The 19,187-nt window shown below is 29.3% G+C and overlaps 1 protein-coding gene across 2 annotated transcripts; it reads right to left on the reverse strand.

The window, feature by feature from the left end:
* Nucleotides 1–1,155: 1,155 nt before the first annotated feature.
* LOC123262376 (zinc finger matrin-type protein CG9776-like) lies at nucleotides 1,156–18,984 on the reverse strand. 2 transcript variants are annotated; one of them, XM_044724548.1, is made up of 11 exons: nucleotides 18,846–18,984; nucleotides 18,272–18,594; nucleotides 15,582–15,710; nucleotides 14,365–14,524; nucleotides 14,111–14,277; nucleotides 11,857–12,243; nucleotides 11,543–11,648; nucleotides 10,452–10,570; nucleotides 8,951–9,649; nucleotides 3,092–3,787; nucleotides 1,156–1,836 (listed from the first exon to the last, which is right to left on the reverse strand). In XM_044724548.1, exons 2-11 carry the CDS (start codon nucleotides 18,548–18,550, stop codon nucleotides 1,222–1,224), a joined length of 3,357 nt encoding a protein of 1,118 aa, XP_044580483.1. In that variant the 5' UTR covers nucleotides 18,551–18,594; nucleotides 18,846–18,984; the 3' UTR covers nucleotides 1,156–1,221. The 2 variants fall into 2 exon arrangements, with proteins under 2 accessions (XP_044580483.1, XP_044580482.1); XM_044724547.1 differs by having other exon boundaries at nucleotides 1,157–1,836; nucleotides 14,111–14,286.
* Nucleotides 18,985–19,187: the final 203 nt, after the last annotated feature.

Here is a 19,187-nt window from a genome sequence, read left to right on the forward strand (position 1 = left end):
TTTTAATTTTAAAAAATTATTAAATACTAGCAACCTGCAGTCACTATGTGACTGCAGAGTATTGTAAACTTTAAATAAATAAAATTTAGCTTCATTAAATAATGACTCTTGTTAAATTGCACTGTACTTTCTTAAATATTGACATTTTTAAAGATATAAGCTAATCCCGATGTTACACTAATCAAGAGCTTTCATTTGAGTACCTACATGGCATTTTTTATATATTTTATATATATGGTATTTGTGGAATATATAAATATACAAAATATATAAAAAATTGATGTGGGTACTCAAATGAAAGCTCTCGAAGAGTGTAACGTCGGGATGAGCTTATATCGTTGAAAATGTCAATATTTCTCAAGAAACAAGGTCATTTCTTAATTATGGACATTTTTAAAAATATAAACTCATTTCGATGTTACACTCAACGAGACCTTTCATTTGAGTACCCACTTGCATTTTTGATATATTTTTCATATATACATATATATAATATATATATAATATATTATATTATTATAATATATTATATTATAATATATTATATATAATATATATATATATATATATATATATACATATATATAATATATATAAATATATAAAATATATGAAAAATTGATGTGGGTACTCAAATGAAAGGTCTCAATGAGTGTAACATCGGGATGAACTTATATCTGTAAAAAGGTCAATAGTAGACAAGATACAATATCATTTCTTAATTATTGACATTTTTTAAGATATAAGCCCATTTTGATGTTACATTCATCGAGACCTTTCATTTGAGTATCCACATGGCATTTTTTATATATTTTATATATATGATATTTATGAAATATATAAATATATAAAATATATGAAAAATTGATGTGGGTACTCAAATAAAAGCTCTCGATGAGTATAACATCAAGATGAGCTTATATCTTTAAAAATGTCAATAGTTTACAAGATTGCCTACAAAAAAAAATTCTTAACTAAATAAATTAGTATTAAACAAAGAAAAATGTTTAATTTAAATTTATTACATTACATAATAATTATTTAAAATGGAGTGTTTAATTTATACTAATTAACATTAATAATATCTGAATAGATTTCTCATATTCAAACATTGATAATAATAGCTATTATTATTATTATTATTATAATTATTACAAAATTTTAAAGAAAAATTAAGTTGAACTGCGCAAAAGTAACTTGCGGAAAATCAAAAGAGTAAAATTAAAAAATAGTGTCACCCTCGTCGATCCCGAGCATCTTGAGGTCATCGGGCCCTGGCTGGGCCTCGGTCTCGGTCTCGGCCTGAGTGATCTCGGGAGGAGGCTGGTCCATGTACTCGGGACCGTACCCGACGCACCCGATCATGCTGCTGTACATAGAGGCGTACATGATATGGTTGTCGGCCTGGAGGTCTTTTCGAGCCTCGACCTCGTCTTTGGGGAAAATAATGTTGAGAGCTTCCTGGAGGTCCTCGGGCAGGGGCCCTTCGGCGCGTTTATCGGTCTCGGGCTCCGCCGGGACGCCCTCGACCACCATCGGCGTCTCCATGGGCATCATTGGCATGGCTTGAGGGGCTACGTACGCCGTCTGCATGGGTGGAGGGTGAGCGTACGTCGGCATCGTCGTCGGCATCACTGGTGGTCGGACTGGAAACTGCTGGCCCGGGACGTAAGCTGCGTTGCTCGTCATGAACGGTGGCGGCTGGCTGTATGCGGTTGTTATGGCCGTTGATGCTGGGGTTGGCTTTGAGGAGGTCGTCGCTGCTTTCGAGGTGTCGTTGGTTGTGTCCTCGATTATCGTTTCTTCTTGTTGGTCTTCTATTTCCATGTCTACTACCTGGAAAATTTATTTTTTTTTTCAATAATTTAATAATTAGAATTTTATTATTATTTTGGGAGAATTATTGAAAATATGGAAAAATTATAAGAGACTTTTTTTTTTGAAATTTAATTTTCAGTAAAAAAAAGGTTGAGTTTTTATGTATTTTGGATATTTAACATAGAATATTGGTATAATTTAAAAACTTTTATTATTTTGGGAAAAATATTGAAAATATGAGACTTTTTTTTTAAGAAATTAAATTTGCTATAAAAAGGTCCTTGTGAATTTTTTTTGTCTGATTTTTTATGAAGAATAATAATTTGATTAAAAAAAGATCATTTTTTATAATATATACTATTATTGTAATTATTTTGGGCGAAACATTGAAAATTTGAAAAAATTACAAGTACTTTCTCAAATATTGACATTTTTAAAGATATAAGCTCATCATGATGATACACTTATCAAGAACTTTCATTTGAGTACCCACATTAATTTTTCATATATTTCATATATATGGTATTTGTGAAATATATAGATATATAAAATATATGAAAAATTGATGTGGGTACTCAAATGAAAGCTCTCAATGAATGTAACATCGGAATGAGCTTATATCTTTGAAAGTGTCAATATTTCACAAGATACAAGGTAATTTCTTAATTATTAATATTTTTTATGATATAAACTCATTACGATGTTACATTCATCGAGACCTTTCATTTAAGTACCCACATGGCATTTTTTATCTATTTGATATATATATATGGTATTTGTGAAATATATAAATATATAAAAAATTGATGTGAGTATTCAAATGAAAGGTCTCGATGAGTTTAACATCGGAATGAGCTTATATCATTTAAAATGTCAATAGTTTACAAGATATAAGGTAATTTTTTAATTATTGATATTTTTTAAGATATAAACTCATTTCGATGTTGAGTACCCACATATATTTTTGATATATTTTTTAAATATACATATATGTAATATATATAAATATATAAAATATATAAAAAATTGATGTGGGTACTCAAATGAAAGGTCTCGATGAGTGTAACATCGGGATGAGCTTATATCTTTAAAAATGTCAATAGTTCACCAGATACACGGTAATTTCTTAATTCTTAAACAACATTTTTTTTATTCTCTCAACAATATAGATAACAAAATTAAATTTCTCAATTAAAATAAAAAAATTAACTCCAATTTTTAACAATTAAAAAATTTCCCAAAAAATTCAATTTTCTCAAACAAAAAATCTTACCTGTGGCGGATTAGCTGCCGTTTTAGGCGCATTGAGAACCGGAGGTGGCGGAGCAACAAGAATCTTCATCGCCGGTTTACTAACCGGGACATTATTACTAACTACAGGTCCAGCTAGCTTAGTAATATGCACGACTCCAGGAGGATTAATAATCTCATTCGGCACCTTCGGAGTATCTTCAAACTTGCTGGTAGTATAAGGCAGTGGGGTGATATCTTTTTCTGGCTTATTCTCCTCTTTCTTTTTAAAAAGTGGAAGTCTTCCAATGAAGGGAAGCTTTCCTTTCCCTGGATTCGACGTCGGGGGCTTTTTCGGGGGCACTTTCTTCTTCGCGTCCGCAGTTTTTTTATCATACTTTTCATCATTAGAGTCTTCATCTCTAGGCTTGTATTTATCATATCCTCTCTTAGGACTGTCTCTCCAGCGCCTAGGAGAGTCATCAGGACGCCTGTCTTTCCTCCTGTCGTTCCTATCGTCATAATAATCGCGATCGCGGTCTCTGTCTCTTTCTCTATCACGGTCTCGGCCTCCACGACCCCGTCTGTCGTAACTGTCATACCTGCCGTGGTCTCTGCGATCATACTTCCTGTCGCGGTCGTCTTTGTGGTCATATTTGCGATCGCGATCACGATCTCGCTCGCGGTCATCCTCGCGGTCGGACAGAGACTTTTCTTGAGCTTTAGCGGGCATGTTGACCTGACAAAAATTAATTATCATTAAAATAAATATAATTAATTAAAAAAAAAATTTAATTTATTAAAAAAATTAATTTAATAAAAAAATTAATTTAACAAGAAAATTAATTTAATGAAAAAATTAATTTAATACACTAATAGAAGGATTTATTAACTATTAATAATTTAATTTATTTGAAGACAATTATTTAATTTATTAAATTTTAATAAATATTTTTTAACATTCAATAAATATTTATTTGGGAAAAAAGTTCATTTATTAATAGTTAATAAGTATTTATTAATAGTTAACAAATATTTATTAACAGTTAATAAATATTTTGTTGATTGAATTTGTTTCGCTTGCAATTTCATATGATATTAAGATTGCTTAGAAACAAAAATCATCTTTATAAATTATTTGGATTAATTATATTACATTATAATAATAATAATAACGTTTATTGTAAAATACCAAATTCTATCACAGCTCATAATTATCTTTTATATTTTTAAATATTGAAAACGTTAATTTATTTAGTAAATTGAATTATTATCATGAATTCCAGCTGTAGGGTTACAAAAAGTGTCAAAAGAAAATTGCTATTTTTGCTTTTTATTTTAAATAAATATTTGTTAACAGTTAATAAATTGTACTTAATAAATTACTTATTAACTGTTAATAAATATTTGTTAACTGTTAACAAATCGTAATTAATAAATAATTTATTAATTGTTAATAAATATTTATTAAATCCCATGATGTTAAAAAATGGGACGGCCTCTTTTACCCAGATTCCGATTACACATATCCCGATTACGCAGATTGTGATTAAACAGATTTTCTATTACACAGATTACTTATTACTCAGATAACCGATTACACAGAAAATCTTTAACGCAGATCCCGATGACGCAGATAATTTAAATTTTTAAATGATAAATGCCATAATAAAGCCAAGCACTAAAAGTGCCTGAAATTTTTAAATTGCCGCCATCAAAACATGCCGGATGAGCATGTAATCTAGCTATTGGTTGAATTTAAGGTTCAAGGTGTGCACGGAGCGCTTTATTGAAGTATCTACAGTGTATATGTGTAAAATCCCGCGTTGGTTGAATTTTTTATTAGATACTTGATATAATGAATCAACAAATGAATCAACAAAATTACAGGTTAAAGATTAGAGCTATATAGGTAAGTAAACATATTTATTATTTATATTAAAAGTTCGGGTTTGAAGTTTAAATATAATTAGTTCAATTACCCCCAAGCGGGGATGAATCGAACCATTTGACGCGTTTGCATAAATTAATCATTTAAGAATCAATGTTGTTTATTGACTAATTTATGGATCGATAATTAGAGAAGACATAATAAATTACCATTCCAAGAAAAAAAAAAATATTATTTAGTTTTAATTCGAATAATAAAAAATTGATGAAAATTTTTGGGTTCAATTGACCCCCTTCTCCCCTACTTTGAATTAAAAATTTTATAGATTATAATCTTTATATATTAAGAAATATATAAAATCAATAGTAATTAATAAATTTAAAAACTATTAAAAATAATACAAATATTTATTAAAAAAAAGTAAAGTTATATATATATTAATATATATTATATATTAAAAGATATATTGAAATATATAAAGAAAATGTACATAAGTGAACATATGTAAAAATTAAAATAGGACCAAATATAAGAACGAATCAGGGTAAATTTTTTCGATTTGAAAATCCCTCGTATAATAATTGGATCGATTTATGTATTATTTTGAGCTCTCCGAGCTTGGAGAGATAGCTTTTCTATGCTTCTTCGAGCTCAAAAGTCTAAAAATTATACTATCTCATCAAAAACGATCCGAAAAGAAATGTTATGTGAACTTATGCAAAATTATGTAAAGTTATGTGGAAAAAACACTTGAACGAATTGATTGAAATTATGTGAAATTATGTGAAGTTATGTGCAGAATACACTTTTCGGTTTTCTTTCGTTTATGATATCTCTTGAACGAATCGACTGAAATTATGTGAAATTATGTGAAGTTATGTGCAGAAAACACTTTTCGGTTTTCTTTCGTTTATGATATCTCTTGAACGAATTGACTGCACTGATAGAAGGATTTATTTGTATTAAATAATATTTGTTAATAGCTAACAAATCATTTATTAGAGACCATTTTTTAATGTTAAATAAATATTTCTTAGTATTCAAAATGATTTGTTTGTATTCAATAAATCTGATATTCATTTATTAAGTATTAATAAATCTTTTTAAATACTAAGAAATATTTGTTAAGGCCTAGCAAATGGCTTCTAATAAATGATTTGTTAAATATTAACAAATCTTTTTAACTATAAACAAATCTATTAGTGTGAAGTTATGTGAAATTAAATTCTATGTCAAAAGTATAGAAAGACTATCTCTTTGAGCTTGGAGAGCTCAAAATAAGACATAAGTTGTTTTTTTGAGCTCGAAGAGCGCAATTATTAGTGCAATTTTAAGCGCCTAGGTATGTAAGTGGCGGGAAGTTGCAGGGATAGCCTTCAGGGTCAACCGTTTGTCTAATTTTTTTTTTTTTCAATGGTAATTTATTATGTCTTCTCTAATTATCGATCCATAAATTAGTCTATAAACAACATTGATTCTTAAATGATTAATTTATGCAAACGCGTCAAATGGTTCGATTCATCCCCGCTTGGGGGTAATTGAACTAATTATATTTAAACTTCAAACCCGAATTTTTAATATAAATAATAAATATGTTTACTTACCTATATAGCTCTAATCTTTAACCTGTAATTTTGTTGATTCATTTGTTGATTCATTATATCAAGTATCTAATAAAAAATTCAACCAACGCGGGATTTTACACATATACACTGTAGATACTTCAATAAAGCGCTCCGTGCACACCTTGAACCTTAAATTCAACCAATAGCTAGATTACATGCTCATCCGGCATGTTTTGATGGCGGCAATTTAAAAATTTCAGGCACTTTTAGTGCTTGGCTTTATTATGGCATTTATCATTTAAAAATTTAAATTATCTGCGTAATCGGGATATGTGTCAAAGGGATCTGGGTAATAGCGCCATCTGTGTAATCGGAATCTGGGTAAAAGAGGCCGTCCCTAAAAAATCAATTACTAACAGTTAATAAAACTTATTAAGGAGATCCACGCGAAGTAAAATTTTTAAAACTTCCTGAAAATTTGTAAATTCAATCTACGTAGCCTAATAATTAATAAAAAAAATTAAAAAACAGTAGAATTCCGGGATATGAGGTTGGTAATAGCCTAGTCGGCTCAGTGCCCGCTTTTCGAAATAGTGGGACCCGGGTTCGATCCCGGCACGCACCAATATTTTTCAGTAATTATATTTAAAAATATGTGCGTTACATTGCCAGCCTCTGGAAGTGGCAGAGATAGCCGGGCGGCACACGCCTGACTTGGGTGATCACCCATTTTAAGCAACAACTTGAATGAGTGACTATTGTAGTCAGCGTTGGCTAGCGCGAGGGATCTCTGCACACTACCCTGATAGCCATCTTAACTTAAACTTTTATTCAATCTACTGCCGAAATTTGTAGCCAACTTGATGAAAAAAGTTGCAAACCAAACGTTTTTACTTAAGTTGTCTACAAGTTACAGTGCAATTTGACGTCAAGACTTGCAGTACAAGTATTTTATTCAAGTTGTAGTAAAATTGTAGTACAATTTAACTAAAAGTTCGGTGTTAACTTGTATTCAAATTGGGGCTGTAGATTGCATTCAATTTGTTTACAACTATTGTACTATAAAAATTTACGGCAAACTTGATGTCAAGTTAACTGTAACTGCTGAAATGCAACTACTTTTAATCAAAGCGTGGCTATCAGGGTAGGAGAAGGGCCTAATGCTCCAGTGGTCGATAAAGAAGAGTTTCTTATCAATCACTGTAGACTTAACCCAGCTCCGACTGTACTCTGATAGCCAAGTTGGCCGCAACTTTCTGTCAATCTACTGCCGCAACTTGTCACCAACTTGGCGGCAACTCTTGGAAAGTAACTCGGTTGGTGTCAACTTGTTCACCAAGTTGTCACCAAGTTGTCGGCAAAAGTTGCTCTGAAACTTTTTCACACCAAGTTGACGATAGGTTTCTCAAGAAATTTGGCGACATATTGCGGCAGTAGATTGGTCTCTTTTTTCTCAGAAACTTGTAGCCAACTTGGCGCCAACAGTTACAAATTCGGAAGTTGACCGCAAGTTGTCGCTAAGTTGGTGGCAACTATCTGACACCAACTTGGTTGGTCTGAAACTGTGGCTATCAGGGTACTAACATGGGTTTTCTCTGTGGTTTTCCCATGTTATTGTTCCTAGCCGAGTGGTGAGGATCAGGGTGAATACGGTACAGAAGGCACAAGTCGGTCCACAGCCGCAATGATAATGCAGAGTTAAGGCAGTAACTAAGCAAATGATAAGGGTTAGGAGTGTAAAGGGGCGTTATCACGCCTATACACTAGAAAATCTGTAACTAACTAACTAGAATTCCGGGATATTTAATCAAATAATTAGGTTTGAAAATTGTAATTTTTACATGTAGGTAAATGGAGATTCCACCAGCCGGTATTTGGTTAAGAATTTAATGCAATTACCGATTTAAAAAAAATTTTATTTTCATTGAATTTGATTGAAAAAATAATAAGCTAAAGATTAAAACAATAAAAAAGTAGCTTTCCGAAGGCATTACGGAGATATTTTATATTTTTTATGAAAAATCACTCGGAACTTGCGTTCTTTAAAGTCTTGTATTTGACTTGGCAACACCGCTTGCGCAGTCACTCAAAGCATAAGTAACCAAGGTTTTTTAAATGCTAGAACATCTTAGTCATTTTAGTTAGACAGTAAACATAAATAAATTTTAAGATAAGGGAACTCTTTTTGTGTTGTCAAGTGCATACCGGTAATTCAGAGTGCTATATTTTTTATTAGTCAATTAAATGTTAATAATTATTTAATGAGTAAATTTATCGGAAATTTCCTCAAAAATGTTATTAATTAATTTAAAAATTAATTTTAAGATGCCCAACAAAAGTATTTCTACGTATTACTTTTTATAGACATTCTTTACACTAGGAGGGTACTTGGATCTCCTTAATAAAAAAATTAATTTAAGAAAAAAAAAAAATAAATATAAATTACCTGCTGCTTGGTCCAGAAGCCCATATGAGGCTTAGGAATTTCCTCCGGCTTGGGAATGTCCGACTTGCCCTGGTCTTGTCTTGTCTGGGCCTTGTCCTCGTCTTTTTTAATCCAAAAAGGCTTCGGTGGCTCTTTGGGCCCCCAGGCCTCCAAAGTCGACTCCGACGGCTTGTCCGAGAACCCGTTGCCTTCCTTAATCTCTTGACCATCCGAACCCACAATCACTCCTGGCCGGCGCTTTATCTCTTCTTCCTGCTTGGCCTTCAGCTTGTCGCGGATAGAGTTCAGGAGCGCGCGGTCGTCGTTCTCGGGATCTTTAGCCCCGGCGACCTGGGACCAGTGACCTTTTAATTTTATTCCGTGGTAGTCAATCTCCTCGTTGAGGATCGCCTGGGTCGAGGCCTTCATCTTGTTACGCATCGCCACGCGGATGCTCTTGGACGTGTCCTGGTCCGACTCCTGGTCTGACGAGTTCTCTGAGTCACTGCTTGACTCGCTGTTGCTACTCTTGTTCTTACGCTTCTTAGACTTTTTTTTGTTCTTTTTGGACTTTTTAGACTTCTTGGGCTTTGCCGAAGGCTCGTCTTCTTTTTGCTTTTGGAGCTCTAATTGCATTTGCTTCTGACGCTCGTCTGAAAATGCCTTCTCGCGGTCTGCCATCCAGTCGGTTTCCCAGTGAGGATTTTGGTCAACATAGTTCTGTAATTATTAATTTGAAATTTAAGAAATTAATTACATGGAATAAAATAAAAATGTTTTTTTTGCAGATTTTAGAATGTATTTTTTTTTTAATTTGACTAGAAGATTTATTTAATAAAATTTTTATAAAGGTTGTTTTGTTTTTTAAAGTTTTGTTGATAAATTCTAATGTAAAAATTTTAAAATAATAAATTACTAGCAATAAATAAATAAAATCTTGCTTCATTGAATAATGACTTTTGTTAAATTGCACTGTACTTTCTTAACTATTGACATTTTTAAAGATATAAGCTCGTCCCGATATTATACTCATCAAAAGCTTTCATTTGAGTACCCACATGCATTTTTGATATATTTTTCATATATACATATATATAATATATGTAAATATATAAAATATATGAAAAATTGATGTGGGTACTCAAATGAAAGGTCTCGATAAGTGTAATATCGGGATGAGCTTATATCTTTAAAAATGTCTATATTTCTCAAGATAAAATGTCATTTCTTAATTATTGACATTATTTAAGATATAAGCTCATCCCGATGTTACACTCATCAAGAGCTTTCATTTGAGTACCCACATGCATTTTCGATATATTTTTCATATATACATATATATAATATATGTAAATATATAAAATATATGAAAAATTGATGTGGGTACTCAAATGAAAGGTCTCGATGAATGTAATGTCGGGATGAGCTTATATCTTAAAAAATATCAATAGTTCACGATCATTTACACGAATATCTACACAAGTTTTAATGAACGTAATTAAAATAACTAAAAAATACTTACACAAAAGTTTTCAGAATGACGTTTAGATTTAAGATGAAGACTAGCACAGTGGAGATCGCCTATCCAAGAATCGCAGAGCCTGCAGTACCAAGCAGTAGCCGGGCTGAAGAATTGCAAGCCTATAACCAAAAATAAAAAACATGATATTAGTCAAAAAACAAACCCAATTATAAATAAACTATTATTCGTAAGTTCATAAAGAATGACCTTATGCTCAGCCACGATACATAATCAATGCACTGAAAAAACAAAGATAACTATTACAATGCTGATAGAGTCTCCTATTGCTCTTTATTATATTTCCTAATTAATTTTTTACAGTTATTTATTTATCTTCCCCTTTTTTCACTCGGTGTATCTTTTTAATGTTTCTCTGAAAGTTACCAAATTTTCTTTATTAGTCTTTTATTGATAACCATTTTTAATACATTACATTTTTTACAATACAACATAAATACAATTATAACTAAATAAATAATTTAACTTATCAACTAATCTTAAAATTAAATTAATAATTAATAATTACAACATATTAATTAATTTAAATTATAACACACATGTCACTTAACACTTCACAATATTTATCACAAAAATTATTATTTCACTTTTTTTTATTTAAATAAAAAACTTTTTCTTCTTTTCTTCTTTCTTCTTCTTTAAAAAATTTTTCTCCGAAATTTTCTTGAAATTTTTGCTTAAAAATTTTTTTTTATTCATTTTTTTTTTTAATAAAAATTTTTTGTTATTTTTTTTTTAGTGTAAATAATTAAAAAAATTTTTTTTCTTCATAAAAAAAACTAAAAAAAATGTATTAAAATTTTTTCTAAAAAAATTTATTAAAATTTTTTCGAAAAAATTTTAATAAATTATTTTGAATCAAAAAAAAAATTTTAAACAAAAAAAACGATGTAATAAAATTATCAAAGAACTGATGAATAATTTTTTAATCAACTCTAAAATAATTCTCATCTTCAATACATACCATAGAATTAAAAATACTTATTAAAAAGTAACTTGTGACAGTGCAAATGCTACAAATTATCATAATAATACTAATTAGTAAAAATAAATACTTGTTTTATAAGGCATACCTTTAATGGGAGTCCTTTTAGTCGGCAGACCGGGGTAATACGGTACTTCCTTTTCCGTTCCCTCGCCATTACGTTTGTGCCAGGGCATATCCACGATCTTCCTTTCCTACATTAACAAAATAGCAATTTATTAGAACGAATTAATTAAAAATAATTTAAAAAAAATTGCATCTAAATTTGCATTACTGTCTCACCGTACACAGTACTTAAAAATGTTAATTATTCGCTGAAGAATTAACAATTAAAACTATGCTTACAATTTATATTAAAAACTAGAAAAATAATTAATTAAAAAAAATAATTAATGAACTAACCAGACAAGTTTCTTTATGTTCATTGGAGTGAAGATGATTCAAATATTCCTTAGCTGTTTTAGGAAAGATATCGCAGACCTTACACCAATGCATTTCCGGGTCATAATGTACAAAATTGTAAGTTGGCTTAGAATCCTCTTCGTTTAATCTTAGCTTACGCTCGCGCTCGGCTTTAGCCTCGCGGTCTCCCTCCGAGCTTGAGGATTTTGTTGGAGACTCCATTAATTTAGCTTTGGGAAAGTCCTCTTTAGGACTCTTCCCGCGCTTCAATGGTGCGTCCGACTTATATTTTATTCTCAGGTCATCGACTGTCGCCTTGTCGCCGATTATTCCGGTTAACATGTCAATTACATTGTGAATTGACTTCATTTTATTTTGAATTTCAATCTGGAAAATAAAATATTGATTATTAAGGCCTACATTTTTTTTCAATTCAATTTTTTATATTAAGGCAAAAATATTGATCATATAAAAAAATTTTTTTGACATAAGTTCAAAATTTAATTTTTAACAAAAAATGTTTCTTATAATTTTTTTTTAAACCAATATTTTAGCTGGAATTCGAAAATTAAAATTCATAATTAAAGGTTTACATTTTTTGCCACAATTTCAAAAGAAATCGTTAAAATTTTTATTATTACAGCTCAAATATTGATTTTATAAAAAAATTTTTTGAACTTAAGTTTAAAATGTAATTTTGTACAAAAATGTTTCTTATGATTTATGATTAAAAAAAAATTAATATTTTAGCTAGAATTTAAAAAAAATGATTGGAAAATCCAAAAGTGCACGCCTCAAAATCTTATTTTCACAATAAAATTGATTAAAATAAAATATAAAAAGCAAAATAATAAAACAGAAAACTCTGCTATGGTTTAGTGGCGCCGTAATTCAAAAGTGAAGAAAAAAAATACTATGATAAAATTTATAGATAGATATACAAAAAAATTCAGTTTTTTATAAATAATAATTTAACGACAGTGAATTGAAAGCTCATATTAATTGAGAAAGTCCTAAGTGTGTTACTTTAGATAATAAAAAAAAAAAAAAAATTATTACGGTACGATCATTTTTTCAATTCATAAACACAGACACACGGATGTCCAGAAAAGATTATTTTTAATGTTATTATTTACTATGTTAAACAAAATAATTGTTATTGAAATATATTTTATGTGCCTGACAAATTATTTGACTTGATATTAGTGCACTCATATTAGCCTGTAAGTGCGATATAAATAAAAAAAAATCAATTTCAGTTTCGAGAAAACTGCTTTTTTTGAAATGTCGAGAATAGAGCACTACCTCAATGTTTCGCTTATGAGGCGTGCAATTAAGATTTATAATTAAAGTTTTACATTTTTTGGCGCAATTTTAAAATAAATCATTTTATTTTTTTGTATTACAACTAAAATATGGTCATATAAAAAAATGTTTTGAACAAAAGTTGTTCAAAATTTAATTTTGTGCAAAAAATGTTTATGATTTTTCTAAAAAATCAATATTTTAGCTAGAATTCTAAAATTAGCATTAATATAATAAAAGATTCCAATTTTTTGATAATTATGAATTTTATTTTCAAAATTATAGCGAAAATATTGATTTTTTAAAAAAATCAAGAAACATTTTTTTTTTTAATTAAATTTGGAAATATTGTTTCAAAAATTTTTTTACAGGTCCAATATTTTCTCCGTAATATAAAAAATAATAAATTTTTAGCTAATAATTATTTTAATTTTAATTAACCCTTCAGCACTCTCGCTGTAAAATTTTCTCTCACGCTCATCAATAACTCAAATTTTCTTTCAAATTTCAAATGGAATGACTATGTGATTTTTTTTCTATCTGTCAAAAAATTAATATTATTATTTCAGATTGCAATATTATTATTTTAATTGTTCTATACTATAAAAAAATAAAATAAATTTTATTAACTCTGTGAGATATTTTCTCATCGCAATAGTAAAGTAGGGGGGTCAGAATTTAAAAAATCGGGTCTGATCGGTACAATTCGGAGGTTCCCGTAAGAGTGCATTAATGTTTGGATGTATTATTATTAAATATTATTTTCAAATAAGTCAATTTTTTTTTCTTTTAAGAAATTTATTTTATTTAAGATTTTTTAAATTAAAGGGACTATAAGCATGCGTGCGCTTCCACATAAGGCGTGAGAGTTTTTCTCATCGCGCGAGTAATGATAGTAAATCGTTTTGCGAGAGTGCTGAAGGGTTAACAATAAGAAAATAAAATTTACCTGTAGTTTTTGATTTTCTTTGACAATTCGATTTTCACGACCATCTTCTTTACCAATTTCATCACACTGCTGTCTTAAAATTTCTAACTCTCTTTGCAAGGTCGTAGTTTTTCTAACATATTCCTCTCGCTGTTTCAACAACGTCGCTTGTTGTTGTTTTTTTTCAGCTGCAATTGCTAAAATATAATTAATTTAAACAAAATCAAGGAAAATAACAGAGTAATTAATTTTTTTTAAAATTAACTAAAACGAACCTTCTTTTTTGCTCTCCTCAGGACGAGAAACAGCTCCGATAGAAGGAGCAGTTTCAACAGGTCGCGGTGGATCAATCGCTGGCGTCATTGCGGGCGGAGCGGGCGCTGGCTGATTATTGTAAGGTACTTGTCCTCCTTGCCAATTAGGTGGTGGGTAATCCTATAAATATTGTTGGTACAATCAACGATCGCTACGGTGAAGGTGTTAAAAAAAAAAATTATAATCCTGTGGATTTTCTTACCTTGCAATTCTTGGTACTATTTAATCATTTACGGCGAATCATCAACCATATCAATAAAATAAAACAACGCGGTGAATACTTACTGCTTTGGTGGTAATTACGCATTACGCAATATGTTCAGCTGATTATACGTAAAAAGTACCTTGTACACGATAAATATTCATATAGATATATATTTTTTTAGACTTTTTGTTTAATTTATAAACTTGCCGAGTTAAATTTTTATTTTCAGGAACGCAGCCGACTCTTCGTTTTATTTATTATTTTTTTTTTTTTTAACAAGGTGGTCATGTAATTAGATAAATTGTAAAAATAAATTTTTTTTGAGTGGAAAAAAATATTTTTAAGACTTAAAAAATTTTATCAGTAAAAAAATAAATTTTTTTAGGCTTCTAAAAATAAATACTGAAGTTATACGGACAATAAAAATTTTTTTATAGTTTAATAGCAATTAAATTATTTTTAAAAAAATTTAATAAAAAAATTCCACAATTAAAAATTTAAAAAAAAAAATTATTGACTTTTTTTTAATGTAATTTTATTGTATTAAAATTTTAAGTCAACTAACTTCAGTATCATTAAAATTGATGTGATTTATGGCTTCTTAATCCGCCATTTTAAATTGCCATCTCACCTGAAGATTTATTTATTTATTTTCATTTAATTAATTTATAAAAATACTGCCTAGAATATTTTTTTATCATCTAAAATATGGCAAAATTATAACTATATGTTCTTTTTTTAATTATTTATAGAATTATTATAGAATAAAATGACTGAAAAATGAGAAAAATAAAAAACTAACCTCTAAATTTTTTTAACAAAATTTTTTCAACTCAAAAAAATTGTCAAACTTGAATAAAAAATTTTTCTTCCTAAAAAAGCAATGACCACCTTATTGAAACCGCAAACTTATATTATGATACTAAATAAAGAAAAATAATCAAAGAATAATTAATCAAGCGATCAACTTACACTGCGATAGCCAGCCGGTTGTGGGTAACCGTAGTCGTACCCCTGATTGTAGTTATAATTGTAGTTATATCCCTGATTGTACGGCTGAATCTGTGGAGGTGGCTGAGTGGTGTTTGGCGGCGGCGGAGCCTATAAGTCATAAATAAAGTGTCAAATCTAATCCATGAAAATTAATTTAGGTGAAAATTAAATTAGCTGACATCTAAAAATTTTAACAATTTTTTTTTATTGAAAATAAAATTTTCATTTGTTTAAAAATTGAAAAACTATCAGTGCAATTTTTTAAAAATATTTAATTCTAATTTAATGAGAAAAAAAATCAAAAAATTACATTTTATCATTATTAATTTTAGTATCATTTAATTTAAAGACTGATAAATTTATTAAAATTAACCTAACAGATATTTGATGATTTTAAGAATTTTTTTGATAAATAAAGTTAGAAAAAAAATGAGTGAAAAAATTGAGAAGTAGAAATTTCAATAAATTAAAAAATGCAATTTTAAAAAAATATTTTTTAGTTCTAATTTAATAAGAGAAAAAAAATCAAAAAATTAGATTTTATTATTATTAATTTTAGCATCATTTAATTTAGTAATTTGATAATTTTTAGAATTCTTATAACAAATAAATTGTAGAATAAAAAAATTAGGAAAACGGTTGACCCTAAAGGCCATCCCTGCAACCCCGCTAATTCCGTTAATACCTGGCCGCTTTTTTTTGAGCTCTTCAAGCTCAAAAATACAATCTGTACGTTGTTTTGAGCTCTTCGAGCTCAAAAAGATACCTATTTTATGCTTTTGGGCTCTTTGAGCTCAAAAGTCTGATAGAAGTTTTATAGAACAGTATTTTTTGAATTTTCAAACCGCAATAACTTTTGAATGAATGAACCTATTTTTACGCGGTTGGCGGCATTCTACGCAGTTTTTTAAGCCTCATAAAGAATTTCTAAGTTTCAATTGGTCAAACTATAAATTTCGGAGTAACTCTGAAAAAACACTTTTTTCGGTTTTCTTTCGTTCACGATATCTCTCGAACGAATCAACCAATTTTGACCGGATTGGCGGCGATGGACGTGGTTTTTCAAAATTGAGAGCTGATTAGTTTTTGAAATCGATCGGTCGAGCCGTTTAAAAGTTATTCCAAAAAAACCACTTCTGAAAAAAAATTTTTTCCTATTTTTTTTTAGATTTCTCCAAATTTCTCAAAATCTATCGGTCCGAATCGGTTCAAATTAACAGGAAATCTAAGTTTGGCGAAGTTCAAAAGTTATAAGAGGTTTACATACTTACACACATACAGACATAGTGACACCCTCGCGGGAATAGTCAGGGAAGCTTCCTAGGACCTCAAAACGTCGAGATCTGATGAAAACTCGATTTTCGAAAAACGGAGTAAAACCAATAACTTCCCGATTTTTGAAAATTTTTAATTTTCTTAGCGGGAATTTAAAAATTAGTAAATTAAAAGGGTTGCAGTCAACTGGTCAGATTGACAACATTCCGAATTAATAAGTTACTAGAACTTAGAAAGTAAATATTAAATGTAATTTAAAATAATTAATTTTAAAAATTTTAAAATTCCGAAAAATATAGTCTTAAATAAAGAAAAAACTAAAGCTATATTAATAGAATCTTTCAAAGTCACAAAAAGTCTCAATAAATTAAAAAACATAACAACGAAAATTTGTACGCCAAAATGAATGAACAGACGAACACTCATTTAGCCGAAAAATGTAAATAATTTTCTATTTAGATTAGAAATTTTTTTAAATTAATTTTAAATTAATTCATTTTTTTAAATTAATTTTATTTTAATTTACAAGCATGTATATAAAACACTCAAATTTCATGCTTGTAAAGGTGGACCATCTAAGAAAAATTTCCAATTTTTTGGATGAGTAATTTTCGGCCGGATCATTATTCGGATGAATATACGTCGGAATGAACCTTTTTCGAAATCAAATTAATTTTAACTCTTGAGGAATATAAGATTTATATTTACTTATATTCGATAACCCGGTGTTTTATAATTTACAAAATTGTTTTTCGGCTGGTATTCTATTTAAGTTAATGTATTTTATAAACTTTGAATGTAGCGGAATTTTAAATTTTCTAAAGTTTTGATAATTTGGAATGCTGTTGATCTGACTGGTTGACCGCAACCCAATTAAAAATGCATTTAAATGAATTTGTTCGAGGTATAAAATTAGTAAAACGGTCAAAAAAAACTTCTAACATTATTAAAATTAATTCAACAGATATTTGATAATTTTAAGAATTTTTTAATAGAGTTAAAAAAAAAATGAGTAAAAAAATTGACAAGCAGAAATTTTAATAAATAAAAAAATGCAATTTTTTAAAAATGATTTTTCGGAACAAATTTGATAATATTAAAGTTAGCAAACGTTTAAAATTTTTTTATTTATTAAATTAGAACTAAAAAATATTTTTTAAAAATTGCAATTACAGTTTTTAATTTTTTGTAATAATTTTTTCAATAAAAAAAAAATTTCTTAGATGTTGGCTAACTTAATTTTAATTTTATTTGTTAAATAAAATTAAAAAATAGTGACGGCTAACTTTGATGTCATGTCAAACACAATCGATAGATAAAAAACAATAAATAATAAAATAAAATAACAAGCTCTAGAGTCCACCGGAGCTATAATCTCTGCTCTAGATTTATACCTGATATTGATTAAGAACCGGCGGTGCATAAGCAGCAGCTGTCGGCGTCTGGGCCTGGTTCTGCCCGGGCTTGTTCCAGTCCTGAGAGTTCCTCGCCGGGTCTTTCCTCCTTCTCTCCCGTGAGCCGGACCGACCTCGGGACCTGGACCTTCTGTACCTGGAGCGTCTAGGCGACGGCGACCTGTCGCGGTCGTACTTCCTCGAGCGTCTTCTGCGCGACGAGTCGTCTGAATCTGCGCTTGGACTCCGGGGTCCTTTTCGCCTTGACTCTGTCTCCATTATTGAACCGGCTGTCAAAGCGCTCACAATATTCAACACCTTGTCTGCAATAAATTGTTGTAATTAAAGATAACCTAATTTACGAGTATGTAATTATATTATTTCCGCCATTTCTAAACCACCAACGTGGTAAACACGACCACCGATTACGATACGATAAATATAATTTTATTTATATTTATGATTGTAAAACAATCAGGCGGATTTTTATTGTTTCATTGCTAGGTTAATGTCTCAAAAAGAGTAAATAGTAATTATAGCAGGTAATTAAGAAGTAATTTGTTAGATTTTTTACCTGATTTGTAAATTTAACAATGAGGAAGCCGAAAAAATACGCATTAAAATTTGTATAGATGAAACTCGAGTTGTAGTCTGTGAGATTATTTCCAGAAGATGTAATACACCTTTGTGTTTATTGAATTTAATGACACTGACATCTAGCGGAGTTTTTTTGAAATTAAATTGCGGAAAATTTTTAGTCTTTTACGACTACTGCCGCCTGGTGTTAAAATATTTAAATCAGCTGACCTCTGACAAATTTATTAATTTAAAAATTAATTATTATAAGTTTACACTTGTAATTTTTTTAATTGCTAGACATAAAATTTTTAATTAAAATATTTTTATAATTAATGAA

The sequence above is a fragment of the Cotesia glomerata genome, linkage group LG4 (genome assembly GCF_020080835.1).
Source record: "Cotesia glomerata isolate CgM1 linkage group LG4, MPM_Cglom_v2.3, whole genome shotgun sequence".
NCBI lineage: Eukaryota > Metazoa > Arthropoda > Insecta > Hymenoptera > Braconidae > Cotesia > Cotesia glomerata.

What these genes read in the sequence shown, in the direction of transcription:
- LOC123262376 (XM_044724547.1), bottom strand. Translation starts at nt 18,550, where the DNA reads ATGGAGACAGAGTCAAGGCGAAAAGGACCCCGGAGTCCAAGCGCAGAT. An exon ending in AAGAAAATCAAAAACTACAG is followed by an intron (nt 12,244 to 14,110) that starts GTAAATTTTATT and finishes TTTATTTTCCAG; the next exon opens with ATTGAAATTCAAAATAAAAT. An exon ending in GCTTCTGGACCAAGCAGCAG is followed by an intron (nt 3,788 to 8,950) that starts GTAATTTATATT and finishes AATTTTTGTCAG; the next exon opens with GTCAACATGCCCGCTAAAGC.